We start from the raw sequence: 16,638 nt of genomic DNA, 5'->3' as shown, positions 1-16,638 counted from the left end.
GTCTTTTATCCGCGCGCCGACTTCGCTTTTGCCGACCGTTCCATTCGCCCCCCGCCCCCCGCTCCCTTTCCCGCATCTTCGGGAGGAAAACTCAATCCGACGCCCTACATCTTCACCTGCGATCAGCCACGGTCGGCTACGCGCGGTGCGTAAGAAGTTAAACGCGCGTACGTAGGTTCACACAGCGGCGGCCTTTAGCGTCGCGTAAACCGGCTCGTCATCGGTGGTGGCGCTCGCCAATTAGCAAGGCCAAGGGGAGAAAAAGGGGATTGAGGTCCCGGAGGGGCTCAGGGTGCCTCCGATTCTTGAACAAAAAGAAAACGCAACTACGGGGCGCATTCAAATATCATCTCAAACCCTCGCAAACAAAACAGAGAAAATGAACTTGACAAACAGTTCCAAACGAGCGCGGTCTCTCCATCTCGTCTCTATCCGGCCTGCAGGTCTCCTCCACCATCTCCGGTTTTGTCTCGCATAACCTCTTAAGTCGCTGCGTCCCCCGATAACCGCTTGGTCGACATCCCTTCTGTCACTTTGTGAGGAGTTGATAACTATTTTCCTGATTTTATTTTAGGTACTTTTTATTTTACCAGGTAAGGCCGACAGTTCTTTTTTTCAAAAGCGACCTGGCCACAAATGATAGCTCAACGAAGTGGGCTCATCGCCGCGTGGATATTAATAGCAGCCATAAAACTCGAAACGCGTGGATGTCGATTCTAAATGTGGAAAAACCGGAGGACCCGGAGAAAAATCCACGCGACCACGAGGAGAGAGAGAGAGACACCGCAAACTCCAAATATACAGCAGGGGTCAAGGGTCGGTAATTAATCGAACCCACGAACTCCTGTATACCAGGCGAGGTAGTTCACATCTCGCCACCGCGGTGCCTCAAACGGAGAGGCGAGGAGCGTCGCACAGAAACATTTAAAATAAATTTGCTTCGTCCCCTTACCACCGACCACACCCCCAATGAGCCCCAACGAACCGGGAGGAAGGGCGGGGGGCCTTGGACCCGTTTCTTGTGCCTTGTTGTGTTTGGTGCTTCGCACGATCATCGGATTCCTCTTTCGGCAGTCCCAAATAAAGATTCTGGTTCCGGTCGGTGTAGGCCCAGGTTGCGGTCGTTGTTATTGTTGTTTTACGTTGGTGGGCAGCGGTAGCGGGGGCAGTGGTAGGGAAAGGAACAAAACGAATCGTTGCACCAAACTGCAATGCCGCTCCACCTCACTGCCCCCACCACCCCCCCCCCCACACCTTCGCCGGCCGCGGTAATGAACCCGGCGAGGTGAAGTACGGTTACGTATAAAACCACGCGTGACGCGCCGGTCGCGTGGATTGCCAAACCCCGCATGCTTACGGCGGTGGCGGTGGCGGCGGGTGGCGTTTGCACCCGATTCAAGAGCCGAATGGCTCACAGGGCTATACCTAATAAATGAACTTGAACTTGTTCCGTTGCTCACACCCCGGCCCCCCTCGCCTCCACTGCCCCCACGCCCGTGGTGGCAGTTGCACCGCCTGCTCACCCGGCCGCGTCAACCGTCGTATCCTCCCCGGTGGCGGTGAGAGATGGAGTGGGGGGTGAGAGAGAGAGAGAGGCGGTTGGTGGGGTGGCGGTAGTCGCTGCGGTTGAGGGGTCGCTGCGGTGAGGGGGTCATCGCTGTGGGGAGCCGCGGTGAGTCGCCGTGGTGAATTGTCGCAGTGAGTCTTCGTCGCGGTGAGGGGTCACCACTGTGGGGAGCCGTGGTGAATCGCCGTGGTGAATCGTCGCGGTGAATTGTCACGGTGAGTCTTCGTCGCGGTGAGGGGTCACCACTGTGGGGAGCCGTGGTGAATCGCCGTGGTGAATCGTCGCGGTGAATCGTCGCGGTGAATCGTCGGGGTGAGTCGTCGTCGTGGTGATAGGTCACCGCTGTGGGGAGCCGCTGTTGGGAGCCGTGGTGAATCGTCGCGGTGAATCATCCTCGTGGTGAGGGGTCACCGCTATGAGTGGCACCGGCGCGGTGATGCGTTTGTGCTTTCGTTGCATATTGCACAAGGGTCTAAACGAAACTAAAACTATTTTATTTTTATTTGCCTGGGTAAGGCCCCACTGAGCTCCTACGTAGCTCTTTGCCAGACCTGGCCACCAATGATAGCTCAGCAAAGTGGTTCATTGCGTACCTGTCAACCCCTTATCAGTGCCCTACCTGATTACAGACCAATTCAGACCTTGTTGGTCACGCCGTGCCCCTTGTAAATCTCATCGTTCATCCTACAAAATCCCATCGCCACGAGGGAGAAACACAAAACAAACGGACACGAACATTTTTTACCGCCGTATTGAAACGGCCGTACGCCGTATGGACCCGAAAACTCCATTTCCCTTTACAAGAACACGGGGTAAACCGTGTGGGTTGTGACAGGGCACGTTAAAGTCACGTGAACAGATGAACGCACGACGATTGCAAATGCGGAGGGACAAACCCGAGGGCCCGGATAAAAATCCACGCGACCACGGAGACACCGCAAACAGGGTCCGGATCCGAAACCCACGACCTCCTGCACGCCAGGCGAGGTAGTTAACATCTCGCTACCACGGCGCCCCCCCCCCCCGCCCCCCCCCCAACTCGGAACAACCTTCCCACAGTGTGGGGCCCAACCAGAGGTCACAACCGGGTACCCGATACCCGTACCCTACCCGATACCCGGCTACCCGTACCCGGCCGGGTACGGGTACGGGTACCCGTTTGCGACCCTGGTGCGGCCGGGTACGGGTACGGGTAGGCCATGAGTCACCGGTGAGTAACCGTTTGTCACTCATTTCGGGTAGGGTACGGGTACGGGTAGCGTACGGGTACCCGTACCCGGCCGGGTACGGGTTCGGGTACCCGTTTGCGACCCTGGTGCGGCCGGGTATGGGTAAGGAATCAAAACCCGTTTGCGACCTCTGGGCCCAACGCAGCCTTAGGGCGCCTCTGCCGCCCGGCCGCACGGTAACAGGAGGCGGTGAAGGTGCAGCTATGCAACTTTTAAATCGTCGAGTACATTGACAAACTCGTTTGTTTAGACCTGCCTTTTTGCATTTAGTTTGTTGTTATTCACCATCCCACCCCCCCGCACCTCCGATTAGCGCGGTTGGCCCTACGTACTGTGTATGGTGGGTCTCTGTGTGAGTCTATGGGTCTCTGTGTGAGTCTATGGGTCTCTGTGTGAGTCTATGGGTCTCTGTGTGAGTCTATGGGTCTCTGTGTGAGTCTATGGGTCTCTATGTGAGTCTATGGGTCTCTGTGTGAGTCTATGGGTCTCTGTGTGAGTCTATGGGTCTCCGTGTGAGTCTATGGGTCTCCGTGTGAGTCTATGGGTCTCTGTGTGAGTCTATGGGTCTCTGGGTGAGTCTATGGTCTCTGTGCGAGTCTATGGGTCACTGTGTGAGTCTATGGGTCTCTGTGTGAGTCTATGGGTCTCTGTGTGAGTCTATGGGTCTCTGTGTGAGTCTATGGGTCTTTGTGTGAGTCTATGGGTCTCTGTGTGAGTCTATGGGTCTCGTTGTGAATCTATGGGTCTCTGTGTGAGTCTACGATGGGTCTCTGTGTGAGTCTATGATGGGTCTCTGTGTGAGTCTATAGGTCGCTGTGTGAGTCTATGGGTCTCTGTGTGAGTCTATGGGTCTCTGTATGAGTCTATGATGGGTCTCTGTGTGAGTCTATGGGTCTCTGCGTGAGTCTATAGATCGCTGTGTGAGTCTATGGGTCTCTGTGTGAGTCTATGGGTCTCTATGTGAGTCTATGGGTCTCTGTGTGAGTCTATGGGTCTCTGTGTGAGTCTATGGGTCTCTGTGTGAGTCTATGGGTCTCTGTATTAGTCTATGGGTCTCTGTGTGAGTCTACGATGGGTCTCTGTGTGAGTCTATGATGGGTCTCTGTGTGAGTCTATGATGGGTCTCTGTGTGAGTCTATGGTTCTCTGTGTGAGTCTATGGTTCTCTGTGTGAGTCTACGATGGGTCTCTGTGTGAGTCTATGGGTCTCTGTGTGAGTCTATGGGTCTCTGTGTGAGTCTACGATGGGTCGCTGTGTGAGTCTATGTACGTGTGCATGTTGAACCTCTATCGCACCACCGACCGTAGCCAACCGTGATAATCTGGAGGTACGCTGGCAATTTCCCGTGCCGAGCCGAGTTTCCAAAACCGCCGCGCCACGCAGCGTAAGTGGGGTTTGCCCTTGTGCGTTGGCGTAAAGTGTGGGTACTGCCACCTCTCCAAAGGACGTACGGCTGGGAGCGGGGGGGGGGGGGGGGGTAGCCACCAGAGCTCCCTCTAGCAGAGCCAGCAGCGTGGACGGAGCGTGCCGGGCAAATCGCAGGGCTGCACCTCGCTGACCTTTTCCCGCGGCGAAAATTACAATTACAGGGGGCTGCTCTACTTACGAACGAGTTTGGTTCCAGAGGCGTCTGTTCGTAAGTCGATTTGCTCGCAAGTCCCAACTTTGCTCCTGTCGATTACGAACGCGCCGTACGGCGTGTACGCTAAAACACGGGGGAATGGCTTCAACCGTTGCGTAATCTCCTGTGTACGACGTTTATTATTTTATCTTTATACGTGACTTTACCGAAAGAACCGAAGAGTAATTCCTGCAGTCACGAAAGCTCCAAAATTAAGATTAATCTCCTGCAGACGTAGATGCCACCGGTTTCTCGCAGATGTAGATGCCGCCACCGCTATCGATCGAACAGCTGCAACTGGACATACGGACCAAAGTTCGTAAGTTGAGTGTGTTCGTAAGTAGGGGAGTCCCCGTAGGTGTTGTTAAATGGCTTCAATCGCTTACTGGCATCGTGGGGACTGTCCAACCCCACGTGATGTTATAACCCCTCCCCCTCGTCCCCCCCATCATTTCTGATTGGCCGCTTCCTACGACAAACTCCCCCCCCCTCCTCCCTTGCCTCTAACCCCGCCCACCCAGCCCTCTCCTCCACCGCATGACCTCCACCGCATGACCTCCACCACATGACCTCCACCGCATGCCCTCCACCTCGTGACCTCCACCACATGACCTCCACCGCATGACCTCCACCGCATGACCTCCACCTCGTGACCTCCACCACGTGACCTCCACCACGTGACCTCCACCGCATGACCTCCACCGCATGACCTCCACCACATGACCTCCACCGCATGACCTCCACCTCATGACCTCCACCGCGTGACCTCCACCTCATGACCTCCACCGCGTGACCTCCACCGCATGACCTCCGTCACATGACCACGCACTTGCCCTTGAAGTGCTTCCGGGAAGATTGCTTTCCACCTTTTTTCCCATCCACCTGCACGCGCACACACACAAAGACAAAGGTCCCCCTCCCCCTGTATAGCCTTGACAGACTGTCGGGGGCAAGTGCTGCTTTTAGATTATTTTGCCGCTGTCAATGTCCACGTGACGATGGGTCGACGTTGCGTGCGCTGCCATTTGTGCCCAGGTCGCTTCTGATTTGAAGCTTTCGTGACTGCAGGGATTCATATTCTTGGTTCTTTCGGTAAAGTCACGTGGAAGGGAAACAAGAAAATAATAAAAATATAAAACAATAAAATTCTCACGACGTTTCGACTGCAACACAAGCAATCATCATCAGGTGTGAAAACCATCATCAGGTGTGATGATGATTGCTTGTGTTGCAGCCGAAACGTTGTGAGAATTTTATTGTTTTATATTTTTATTATTTTATTGTTTCCCTTCTACGTGACTTTACCGAAAGAACCAAGAATATGAGTCCTATCTTGATTCGAAGCTATCGTGACTGCAGGGATCCATACTCTTTGGCTCTTTCGGTAAAGTCATGTGGGGTAGAAAACCAAATAAATCACGACGTTTCGGGCGCAACACAAGCGCCCGTCATCAGGTGGGAAAGCGTGGCCTGCTGCTGAGGCAGACTGTTTTAAAAAGGTTTGAGATGGGAGTAGCCCAAGGGTCATAAAGAATTGGCTGGGTCTAGTGATGTGAATGTTTTATTTGTATATGTATAAGTGATTTCCTTACCTTACTTTGCACTCCTGTCGTGTTTTTGTATTGTTTGTTGGTGTAACCCCATGGCCCTACTGGACAGCTTCATAGCTCATTAAATTCTTCCAGTTTTAATACAAATTTTGATTCTGATAGCGAACAGCACCTATGAAGGCCGGCACGGCACACGAGGGTGGCGGGTGGCCAGCACCACGCCCGGCCGCCTTTGTCTCCCCAAGCAGCGATGTTTACTACACACCGCACCAGGTACTCATTTGAGGCTGAGTCGACCTAGAGGCGAGGCCGAGGACCGGCTCAGATAACCGTCACCGGTTGTTGGCCGTGAGCGGGAATCGAACTCGGGTCGCCGGGTTCGTAGCGCAGCGTAGCGCTAACCTCTGCGCCACCGCTCCCCATTGCACACACACACACAAAGATAAAGATCCCCCATATAGCCGTACACGCTGCTAGGCCTGTTGGGGCAAGTGCCGATCGCGGGCAGCACCGGTGCCCGGCCGCCTTTGTCTCCCCACAACGCCGATGTGTTTACCCACGTGACCGTGTGCTCATTTGACGGCCCAGTCGATCTAGGAAAGGCCCAGGTCCCGGCACAAACATCCGCCACCGTCGGCCCTTCCTAGTCCCGATGACGTACGTGCGTGCACGTCCTCCCGTCGTTGGAACGGAACCGCAAGAAAACCTGAAATAAGATCAACTCCGCCTCGGTACCGAGGCTCGCACAAGGCCGCACGTGCCGGAGGGACGCGCGGCACAGTGGTGGCCACCGGCTGGTCGTGTCGGTACGGTTCACGGGTAACGACGCCTTCGAAACAAACTGAACGGAGCCGCGACTCTCCGAGATTTGGCGGTCGAACGGTTGGGGGGGGGTGGGCGGTTGGGGTGGGGGGGCGGTTTGGGGGGGGGGGTGGTTGGGGTGGGGGGGCGGTTGGGGGGGGGGCGGTTTGGGGGGGGGGGCGGTTGGGGGGGGGGGCGGTTTGGGGGGGGAAGGGCGGTTGGGGGGGAAGGGCGGTTGGGGGGGGGGCGGTTGGGAAGGGGGCGGTTGGGGGGGGGCGGTTGGGGGGGGGGCGGTTGGGGGGAAGGGCGGTTGGGGGGGGGGGCGGTTGGGGAGGGGGCGGTTGGGGGGGGCGGTTGGGGGGGGCGGTTGGGGGGGAAGGGCGGTTGGGAGGGAAGGGCGGTTGGGGTGGGGGGGCGGTTTGGGGGGGGGCGGTTTGGGGGGGGGGCGGTTGGGGGGGGCGGTTTGGGGGGGGGGCGGTTGGGGGAAGGGCGGTTGAGGGGGGGGCGGTTGGGGGGGGAAGGGCGGTTGGGGAGGGGGGCGGTTGGGGGGGAAAGGCGGTTGGGGGGGAAGGGCGGTTGGGGGGGAAGGGCGGTTGGGGGGGAAGGGCGGTTGGGGGGGGGGGCGGTTGGGGGGGGGGCGGTTGGGGGGGGGGGCGGTTGGGGGGGGCGGTTGGGGGGGGCGGTTGGGGGGGGGCGGTTGGGGGGGAAGGGCGGTTTGGGGGGGAAGGGCGGTTGGGGGGTAAGGGCGGTTGGGGGGGGAAGGGCGGTTGGGGGGGTAAGGGCGGTTGGGGGGTAAGGGCGGTTGGGGGGGGAAGGGCGGTTGGGGGGGAAGGGCGGTTGGGGGGGAAGGGCGGTTGGGGGGTAAGGGCGGTTGGGGGGGGAAGGGCGGTTGGGGGGGTAAGGGCGGTTGGGGGGTAAGGGCGGTTGGGGGGGGAAGGGCGGTTGGGGGGTAAGGGCGGTTGGAAGGTAAGGGCGGTTGGGAGGGTAAGGGCGGTTGGGGGGGGAAGGGCGGTTGGGGGGGAAGGGCGGTTGGGGGGGGAAGGGCGGTTTGGGGGGGAAGGGCGGTTGGGGGGGAAGGGCGGTTGGGGGGGGAAGGGCGGTTGGGGGGGTAAGGGCGGTTGGGGGGGGAAGGGCGGTTGGGGGGTAAGGGCGGTTGGGGGGGGAAGGGCGGTTGGGGGGTAAGGGCGGTTGGGGGGGGAAGGGCGGTTGGGGGGGGAAGGGCGGTTGGGGGGTAAGGGCGGTTGGGGGGGTAAGGGCGGTTGGGGAGGAAGGGCGGTTGGGGGGTAAGGGCGGTTGGGGGGCAAGGGCGGTTGGGGGGGTAAGGGCGGTTGGGGGGGGAAGGGCGGTTGGGGGGGGAAGGGCGGTTGGGGGGGTAAGGGCGGTTAAGGGGTAAGGGCGGTTGGGGGGGGAAGGGCGGTTGGGGGGGAAGGGCGGTTGGGGGGGTAAGGGCGGTTAGGGGGGGAAGGGCGGTTGGGGGGGAAGGGCGGTTGGAAGGTAAGGGCGGTTGGGGGGGTAAGGGCGGTTAGGGGGGGAAGGGCGGTTGGGGGGGAAGGGCGGTTGGGGGGGGAAGGGCGGTTTGGGGGGGAAGGGCGGTTGGGGGGGAAGGGCGGTTGGGGGGGGGAAGGGCGGTTGGGGGGGTAAGGGCGGTTGGGGGGGGAAGGGCGGTTGGGGGGTAAGGGCGGTTGGGGGGGGAAGGGCGGTTGGGGGGTAAGGGCGGTTGGGGGGGGAAGGGCGGTTAGGGGGGGAAGGGCGGTTGGGGGGTAAGGGCGGTTGGGGGGGTAAGGGCGGTTGGGGGGGAAGGGCGGTTGGGGGGTAAGGGCGGTTGGGGGGGGAAGGGCGGTTGGGGGGGGAAGGGCGGTTGGGGGGGAAGGGCGGTTGGGGGGGAAGGGCGGTTGGGGGGTAAGGGCGGTTGGGGGGGAAGGGCGGTTGGGGTGTAAGGGCGGTTGGGGGGGAAGGGCGGTTGGGGGGGGAAGGGCGGTTGGGGGGGAAGGGCGGTTGGGGGGGAAGGGCGGTTGGGGGGGAAGGGCGGTTGGGGGGGTAAGGGCGGTTGGGGGGGAAGGGCGGTTGGTGGGGAAGGGCGGTTGGGGGGTAAGGGCGGTTGGGGGGTAAGGGCGGTTGGGGGGGTAAGGGCAGTTGGGGGGGAAGGGCGGTTGGTGGGGAAGGGCGGTTGGGGGGGAAGGGCGGTTGGTGGGGAAGGGCGGTTGGGGGGGTAAGGGCGGTTGGGGGGTAAGGGCGGTTGGGGGGGGAAGGGCGGTTGGGGGGGAAGGGCGGTTGGGGGGAAGGGCGGTTGGGGGGTAAGGGCGGTTGGGGGGGGAAGGGCGGTTGGGAGGGTAAGGGCGGTTGGGGGGTAAGGGCGGTTGGGGGGGGAAGGGCGGTTGGGGGGTAAGGGCGGTTGGAAGGTAAGGGCGGTTGGGGGGGTAAGGGCGGTTAGGGGGGGAAGGGCGGTTGGGGGGGAAGGGCGGTTGGGGGGGGAAGGGCGGTTTGGGGGGGAAGGGCGGTTGGGGGGGGGAAGGGCGGTTGGGGGGGGGAAGGGCGGTTGGGGGGGTAAGGGCGGTTGGGGGGGGAAGGGCGGTTGGGGGGTAAGGGCGGTTGGGGGGTAAGGGCGGTTGGGGGGGGAAGGGCGGTTAGGGGGGGAAGGGCGGTTGGGGGGTAAGGGCGGTTGGGGGGGTAAGGGCGGTTGGGGGGGAAGGGCGGTTGGGGGGTAAGGGCGGTTGGGGGGGAAGGGCGGTTGGGGGGGGAAGGGCGGTTGGGGGGGAAGGGCGGTTGGGGGGGAAGGGCGGTTGGGGGGTAAGGGCGGTTGGGGGGGAAGGGCGGTTGGGGGGGAAGGGCGGTTGGGGGGTAAGGGCGGTTGGGGGGGAAGGGCGGTTGGAGGGGGAAGGGCGGTTGGGGGGGAAGGGCGGTTGGGGGGGAAGGGCGGTTGGGGGGTAAGGGCGGTTGGGGGGGTAAGGGCGGTTTGGGGGGAAGGGCGGTTGGTGGGGAAGGGCGGTTGGGGGGTAAGGGCGGTTGGGGGGGAAGGGCGGTTGGGGGGGAAGGGCGGTTGGGGGGGGAAGGGCGGTTGGGGGGGGAAGGGCGGTTGCGGGGGGAAGGGCGGTTGGGGGGGAAGGGCTGTTGGGGGGGAAGGGCGGTTGGGGGGGGTGGCGGTTGGGGGGAGGGCGGTTGTGGGGGGGGACATCTCAGGAATGGGGGGGGGGCGGGAGGTTCGCGGTCAGTTTGTCGGCGTCTATGAGAACGCCGCCGCCGCCGCTGTACCTGCAGGCTCATGTGCCGCCTCTTCTCCAGGTTGAGCAGCTCCTGGAAGGCCTCGGTGACGTTGTAGTCCATCTTGGCCGACGTCTCGGTGAAGGCGCAGCGCCACGCCTTGGCCTGCGCCTCCCCCTCGCCGGCGGGCACCTCGCGCGCCGTCTCGTCGCACTTGTTGGCCACGAGCATCATGGGCACGGCGGAGATGTCGCCTAAGGGACGACGCCGGGCGGGGCGGAGGGGGGGGAGAGGCCGCGGGGCGTGGGACGTGGGACGTGAGATGTGGGACGTGGGAATTGGACGTGGGACGTGGGAGTTGGACGTGGGACGTGGGAGTTGGACGTAGGACGTGGGAGTGTGTGCAAGCGTAGCAGCAGCAGCAGGAGGAGGAGGCGAGCGGTAGGGATTTCAGGCGCTGCTTCTCGACGACAACAATGATGATGACGATGATGAAAATGACGACAATGACGACGATGAAAATGACAATGATGATGACGACGATGACGACAATGAAAATGACAATGATGATGACGACGATGACAATGACGACAATGAAAATTACAATGATGATGACGACGATGACGATGACGACAATGAAAATGACAATGATGATGACGACGATAACAATGACGACAATGAAAACGACAATGACGATGACGACGATGACGATGACGACAATGAAAATGACAATGATGATAACGACGATGACGATGACGACAATGAAAATGACAATGATGATGACGACGATAACAATGACAACAATGAAAATGACAATGATGACGATGACGATGACGACAATAAAAATGACAATGATGATGACGACGATGACGATGACGACAATGAAAATGACAATGATGATGACGACAATGAAAATGAAAATGACAATGATGATGACGACGATGACGACAATGAAAATGACGACAATGACGATAATGATGATGACGATAATAATGATGATGACGACAATGACGATGACGACAATGAAAATGACGATGACGTCAATGACAATGACGACAATGACAATGACAACGACAATGACGACAATGAAAATGAGAATGATGATGACAACGATGACGACAATGAAAATGACGACGATGACGATAATGATGATGACGATAATGATGATGACGATAATGATGATGACGACAATGACGATGACGACAATGACGATGACGACAATGAAAATGACGATGACGACAATGATGATGACGACAATGACAATGACGACAATGACAATGATGATGACGACAATGACAATGACGACAATGACAATTACAATGACGATGACGACGACGATAACAACGACGACGATAACGACTCCGGCCGCCGCCGACCCACACCCGCGAGCCCCCATCACGCCCGCCACCTTTGATCTGCACGATGACGTCGTAGATGGGCCGCAGCTCCTCCAGGCTCTGACGGCTCGTCACCGAGTAGACGAGCAGGAAGGCATGGCCACGCGAGATCGCCAGCCGCTGCATGGCGGGGAACTGGTGCGAGCCCGTCGTGTCGGTGATCTGCAGCGTGCACACGCTCTTGTCGCAGCTGATCACCTGCGTAATACGCGGAGAGAGAGAGAGAGGGAGATACACAGGAGAGATGAACACAGAGATATAGAGAGATGGACACTTCATGATCTCGGCCCTTTCTACGTTCTCACTCTTTGCTGTCTCTCTCTCTCTCTCTCTGTTCCTCCTTCTCTTCCTCGTGCTCAAGCCACACTTCCGCTCTCTCTCTCTATTCTCGCCCTCCCCCCTTCACTGGAACAAACTTCCCCTCTTCGCGTTAAGCGGTCACCCTTCACCAGAGGTCGCAAACGAGTTTTGATTCCTTACCCGTACCCGGCCGCACCAGGGTCGCAAACGGGTACCCGTGCCCGTACCCGGCCGTACCCGTACCCTACCCATACCCTACCCGTACCCGGCCGGGTACGGGTAGGGTACGGTATCGGGTACCTGATTGCGACCTCTGGGATGAAGCCATGTTGCAGGCGCAGGTGGGTTGATTCTAGGAACTTGAATTGTGAGAAGAGACAAGACGTTGGGAAATGAGTGACACACGGTTACTCACCAGTGACTCACGGTCTACCCGTACCCGTACCCAGCCGCACCAGGGTCGCAAACGGATACCCGGCTACCCGTACCCGGCCGGGTACGGGTAGCCGGGTATCGGGTAGGGTACGGGTATCGGGTACCCGGTTGCGACCTTTGCCCTTCGCTCACTAAGTTTCTGCTCCTCACTCAAAACTCACTTCTTGTTGCCCCAAGCTCACCCCACGACCCCTCCCCCCCTTAATCTCACCCTCATAACCACCACCGTTACTGTTCCATCTTCATATTCTCATTAGATGTGTAGGGGTGTCAGAGGAAGGATTCCCACCAATAGGAGGGTTAGTGGGACACAAGGTTGGCTCTCCTTTGCAAATGTATGTCACTCATTCCCCCATTCATTCAATCCATTCATCATCGTTTGCTTCGTCAATTTCACTTTCACAGAATTCACACATCGTCGCGGATTCTACCCCGCTGCTTTCCTCTCATCCATTTCATTCGCCCCCCCCACCGCCCCATCTCCACCATTACATTCATATGTGCCCGTTGGTGGTTCTTTGCAAATCGCCTTGGTTAAGGCGCCGCACAAACTCCGCGAAGATGAGATAATCCGATGACACGCATCCATCTCCAAGGGCCACACGGGGTGGGGGTGGCCTTCGTTTTTATCTTCGTGTGCCCATCGCGCTACAGAGGAAAACAGCTCGTCGCGTGCGGTCGGGAACTGGGGCCCTTGGTGCACGGATAGAAATGAGGCCAGATTTGAAGCTTTCGTGACTGCAAGGATTCATATTCTTAGGTTCTTTCGGTAAAGTCACGTGGGTAAATTTTTTTTATTATTAAAATAAAAAAAATCACGACATTTCGGAGGCAACACAAGCTTCCGTCTTCAGGTGGAACCGTCACAGCACGATAGCTGTATCACTTGATACAGCAATCGTGCTGTATCACTTGATACAGCAATCGTGCTGTGACGGTTCCACCTGAAGACGGAAGCTTGTGTTGCCTCCGAAATGTCGTGATTTTTATTTTATTTTAATTTTAATTGAATTAATTTGAATTTTTTACCCACGTGACTTTACCGAAAGAACATAAGAATAGAAATGAGGCCCCCACCCCCAAACATCGAACATCCCCCCACCCCCCTTCAGCGGACGCACCGGCACCGGCACGACCCTCGCGTGATGGAGGCGGGCCCCACCTGGCGGTAGGTGTCCTCGATGGTGGGCACGTAGGCCTCGCGGAAGGTGCCCCTGACGAAGCGCAGCACCAGCGAGCTCTTGCCCACGCCACCCGCGCCGAACACCACCACGCGGTAGTCGTTGCTCTGCTCCGGCATCGCTGGGCCGAGGGGGCCAGGCCGCGTAGCAGCGACCCTTCCTCCTCCTCGCCCCCCTCCTCCTCCTCCTCTTTCCTCCTCCTCTTCTCTCTCCTCTTCTTCTCCTTACTCCCCTCCTCTTGCTTCCTCCCCGCTCAACCGATCCTCCGCACCCACGCCCGCTGCGGGGATGAACAGGCCGAAGCCTGGACAGAGCCTCAGCGGTGCCAGGAGGCCTCCAAAGGCGGGGGGGGGGGCAGGGGGGATCCGGTGGCCTGAAGGATGTTTCGTGGACGAGGGAACGAGATGCTGCTATAGGACGGGGCCCCCCCTAAAGTCTTAACAACTACAGCATGAGGGGTAGGGGGCGGGGGGTGATATAGACACCCTGCAAGCGCGGGGATGAGTTACAAGAGGCCGATTGGGCTCGGAGGCATAGGTAAAGGCCTGAGGTTGTTGTGCAAGGCCCAATGGCCGAATGCGGCTTTGGGGCCCCCCAAAGGTTATTTGAGGGATTGGTGGGGGGGGGGGAGGTGCGTGCTTAGAAAACGGGGGTCGTCAAAGCCCAGGTGCTGGAGTTCGAGAGGCTGTTATGGCCCTGGGCGAGTTGAGGCCCTGCGAGTCTGGTGAGAGGGGCTAAAAGACCGCTCGGTTCGCCAGAGTTCACGACGTCGGTGTCGCCTGGAGGCTATTTAGATACTTCTGAGCGGCCTGCTGAGGTCCCGTGGCATGAAGAAGCCACGCCGCGGGTTTTTGTTAGTGACAGATGGTGGCGGCGGCGGCGACGGTGGCGGTGGTGGTGGCAGCCGGACAATCGGGATATCTTAGTGCCGAGGAGCTGCAGGCCGTTGACGACTTTATTAGGCCTAAGGCCTCAGGGGCATGCGTCGATTGTGCCAGTCGCAGGGGGGGGGGGGGTAGTCACTGACTTGTCGCGCTTACGCTTAGCACAGTGGGAGACTTATGTAACTATGGAGGGCGTCGCTCCCTCCGATGATATTGTTTCTGATGTTGCTCACGATAATCTCTGTGATATATTTCGGGTGGGAATGTCGATCTTCCAATTCGGCGTCGAATGCGGTGCCTGTTTAAGCGCGGGGTCTTTTTGATTTGCCGATGGATTTCGGGGACGCCCGCGGTGAAGTTTCAGATGCTCCGAAATCGACGTTCGGTTGAAGCCCGCGTGCACGCACACGCGCGCCGTTCGGATATATCCACCCAAGCAAATAATATCAACGCGTCGGGTGATGAAGGACGGTCCGCCGGTCGGGATCGATGGATTTTTTTCGAGGTGGATTATCGAAGTGCGCCGTTCAGAGGAGGCGGGGAGATGTGGGAATCAGCTGCTGGGAATGCGTTGCCGATCAAGCGAAATAAACGAGCGCGCGTGCGTAGCTTTTCGTGCGGGGAGGAAGAGAATGACCGAGCAAGGACGGGCGAGCGAATGACCGTGACGGCGCTTAGCTTAGCGAGCCGGCTGCTTGACGTCTTGTCACGGCAGTAGTCTCCCTTCTGGGTGGGGGGGAGGGGGTGGGGGCGGTGGCTGGACCCGATGAGCGGCTGAAACAGTTCAGTGGCCTGGACAATGTCTCAGGCCGTCTTCTGGTGACGGTCTGGCCTCCTGATCTTGGGTAAATATCCGGTCTCACTTTGTGTCTCTCATCCGGAGTGGTTGCAGGAGTGTCCAGCCGGGTGGGTTTTGTTGTTGTTCACGTGAAGAGTTCAGTCGTCACCTGGGGGGGAGGGGGGGGGAGGGGGGGGAGGGGAGGGAGGGGGTGGTGGGAGGGGAAGAAAACGAAAAGGCAAAAAAAGCGTGCGTTGGGTCACAATTGTAGGCCAAGCTTTGGTGACGCGTAAAGCTACAAAGTGATGACGATGCCAACTCCGCAACGCACCGCCACCACCGCACGCTTTGGTGACGCTACGATGTGATGACGATGCCAACTCCGCAATGGACCACCACCACCGCACGGGATTTGCGGTCCTCGACTCTCGTAGAGAAACGGAGAAGGGGAGAGCGCGAGTCGGAGTCGCGAGGAGGAGGAACCACAGATGAGCCAGGGAAGGCAGCCACCGCAGCTAGCCGGCAATACCAAGAGATGGGCCATTTTAAAACTAAAACTATTTTTTTCAATTGACCCATGACCGCCTGCACACCAGGCGAGGGAGTTAACATCTCCAAGCCACCGTGATGATGATGATGAGAGAGACACGAAAACTCCAAATATACAGCAGCAGGAGTCAGGGTCAGGATCTAACCCACGACTTCCTGCATACCAGGTGAGGGAGTTAATATCTTCTAGCCACCGTGTTGATGATGATGAGAGAGAGACACGAAAACTCCAAATGTACAGCAGCAGCAGGCGTCAGGGTCGGGATCTAACCCACGACCTCCTGTATACCAGGCGAGGGAGTTAACATCTCCAAGTCACCGTGATGATGATGACAGAGAGACATGAAAACTCCAAATATACAACAGGTGTCAAGGGTCGGGATGAAACCCACGACCTCCTGTACACCAGGCGAGGGAGTTAACATCTCATAGCCACCATGGCGACGACGGATCGAGCAAGGTTCGAGCTTTGTTACGGTTTAAAAATGATTTATATCCTGTTACAACGCCGCCCCCCCCCCCCCTCCGCGGTCGCCCCCCACCCCCATCCCACCCCCTCGGGATACGTGTGCAAAGATGACTTTGACGCGCTTGTCCCGAGATGGTTTCTTTATTTAAGGGGCCACGTGCTCACACTCGAACAGGCGGAGACCCCACTCCCGCGCAACTCCCATATATATACGGTCCGAGGTCACGCCGCCCATTCCTGAACCTTTTCGCTGACTCTGGACGCTTGTTCCACCAGCAGACTCCACAATCCACCAGTCCACTCGCACTGTCATTACCTCCCGTGGCCACTAGTGCGTTCACACTGCAAGCTGACTCCCCCTGTCATTACCTCCCGTGGCCACTAGTGCGATCGCACTGCAGGCTGACTCCCCTGTCATTACCTCCCGTGGCCACTAGTCCACTCACACTGCAGGCTGACTCCCCTATCATTACCTCCCATGGCCACTAGTCCACTCGCACTGCAGGCTGACTCCCCTGTCATTACTTCCCGTGGCCACTAGTCCACTCACACTGCATGCTGACTCCCATGTCATTACCTCCCGTGGCCACCAGTCTACTCGCACTGCATGCTGACTCCCCTGTCATTACCTCCCGTGGCCACTAGTCCACTCGCACTGCAGGCTGACTCCCCTGTCATT

The 16,638-nt window shown here is 58.8% G+C and overlaps 1 protein-coding gene across 1 annotated transcript; it reads right to left on the bottom strand.

The window, feature by feature from the left end:
* Positions 1-5,010: 5,010 nt before the first annotated feature.
* Positions 5,011-15,102, bottom strand: LOC144717335 (GTP-binding protein Di-Ras2-like). Its single transcript, XM_078592818.1, has 4 exons — positions 13,261-15,102; positions 11,375-11,561; positions 10,018-10,220; positions 5,011-5,299 (listed from the first exon to the last, which is right to left on the bottom strand). Exons 1-4 carry the CDS (start codon positions 13,396-13,398, stop codon positions 5,231-5,233), a joined length of 597 nt encoding a protein of 198 aa, XP_078448944.1. The 5' UTR covers positions 13,399-15,102; the 3' UTR covers positions 5,011-5,230.
* Positions 15,103-16,638: the final 1,536 nt, after the last annotated feature.

The sequence above is a fragment of the Lampetra planeri genome, chromosome 3, assembly GCF_965212315.1.
Source record: "Lampetra planeri chromosome 3, kcLamPlan1.2.h2, whole genome shotgun sequence".
NCBI lineage: Eukaryota > Metazoa > Chordata > Hyperoartia > Petromyzontiformes > Petromyzontidae > Lampetra > Lampetra planeri.
Note: the sequence above shows the minus strand (reverse complement) of the source record. Positions and strands in the feature narration are given on the sequence as shown.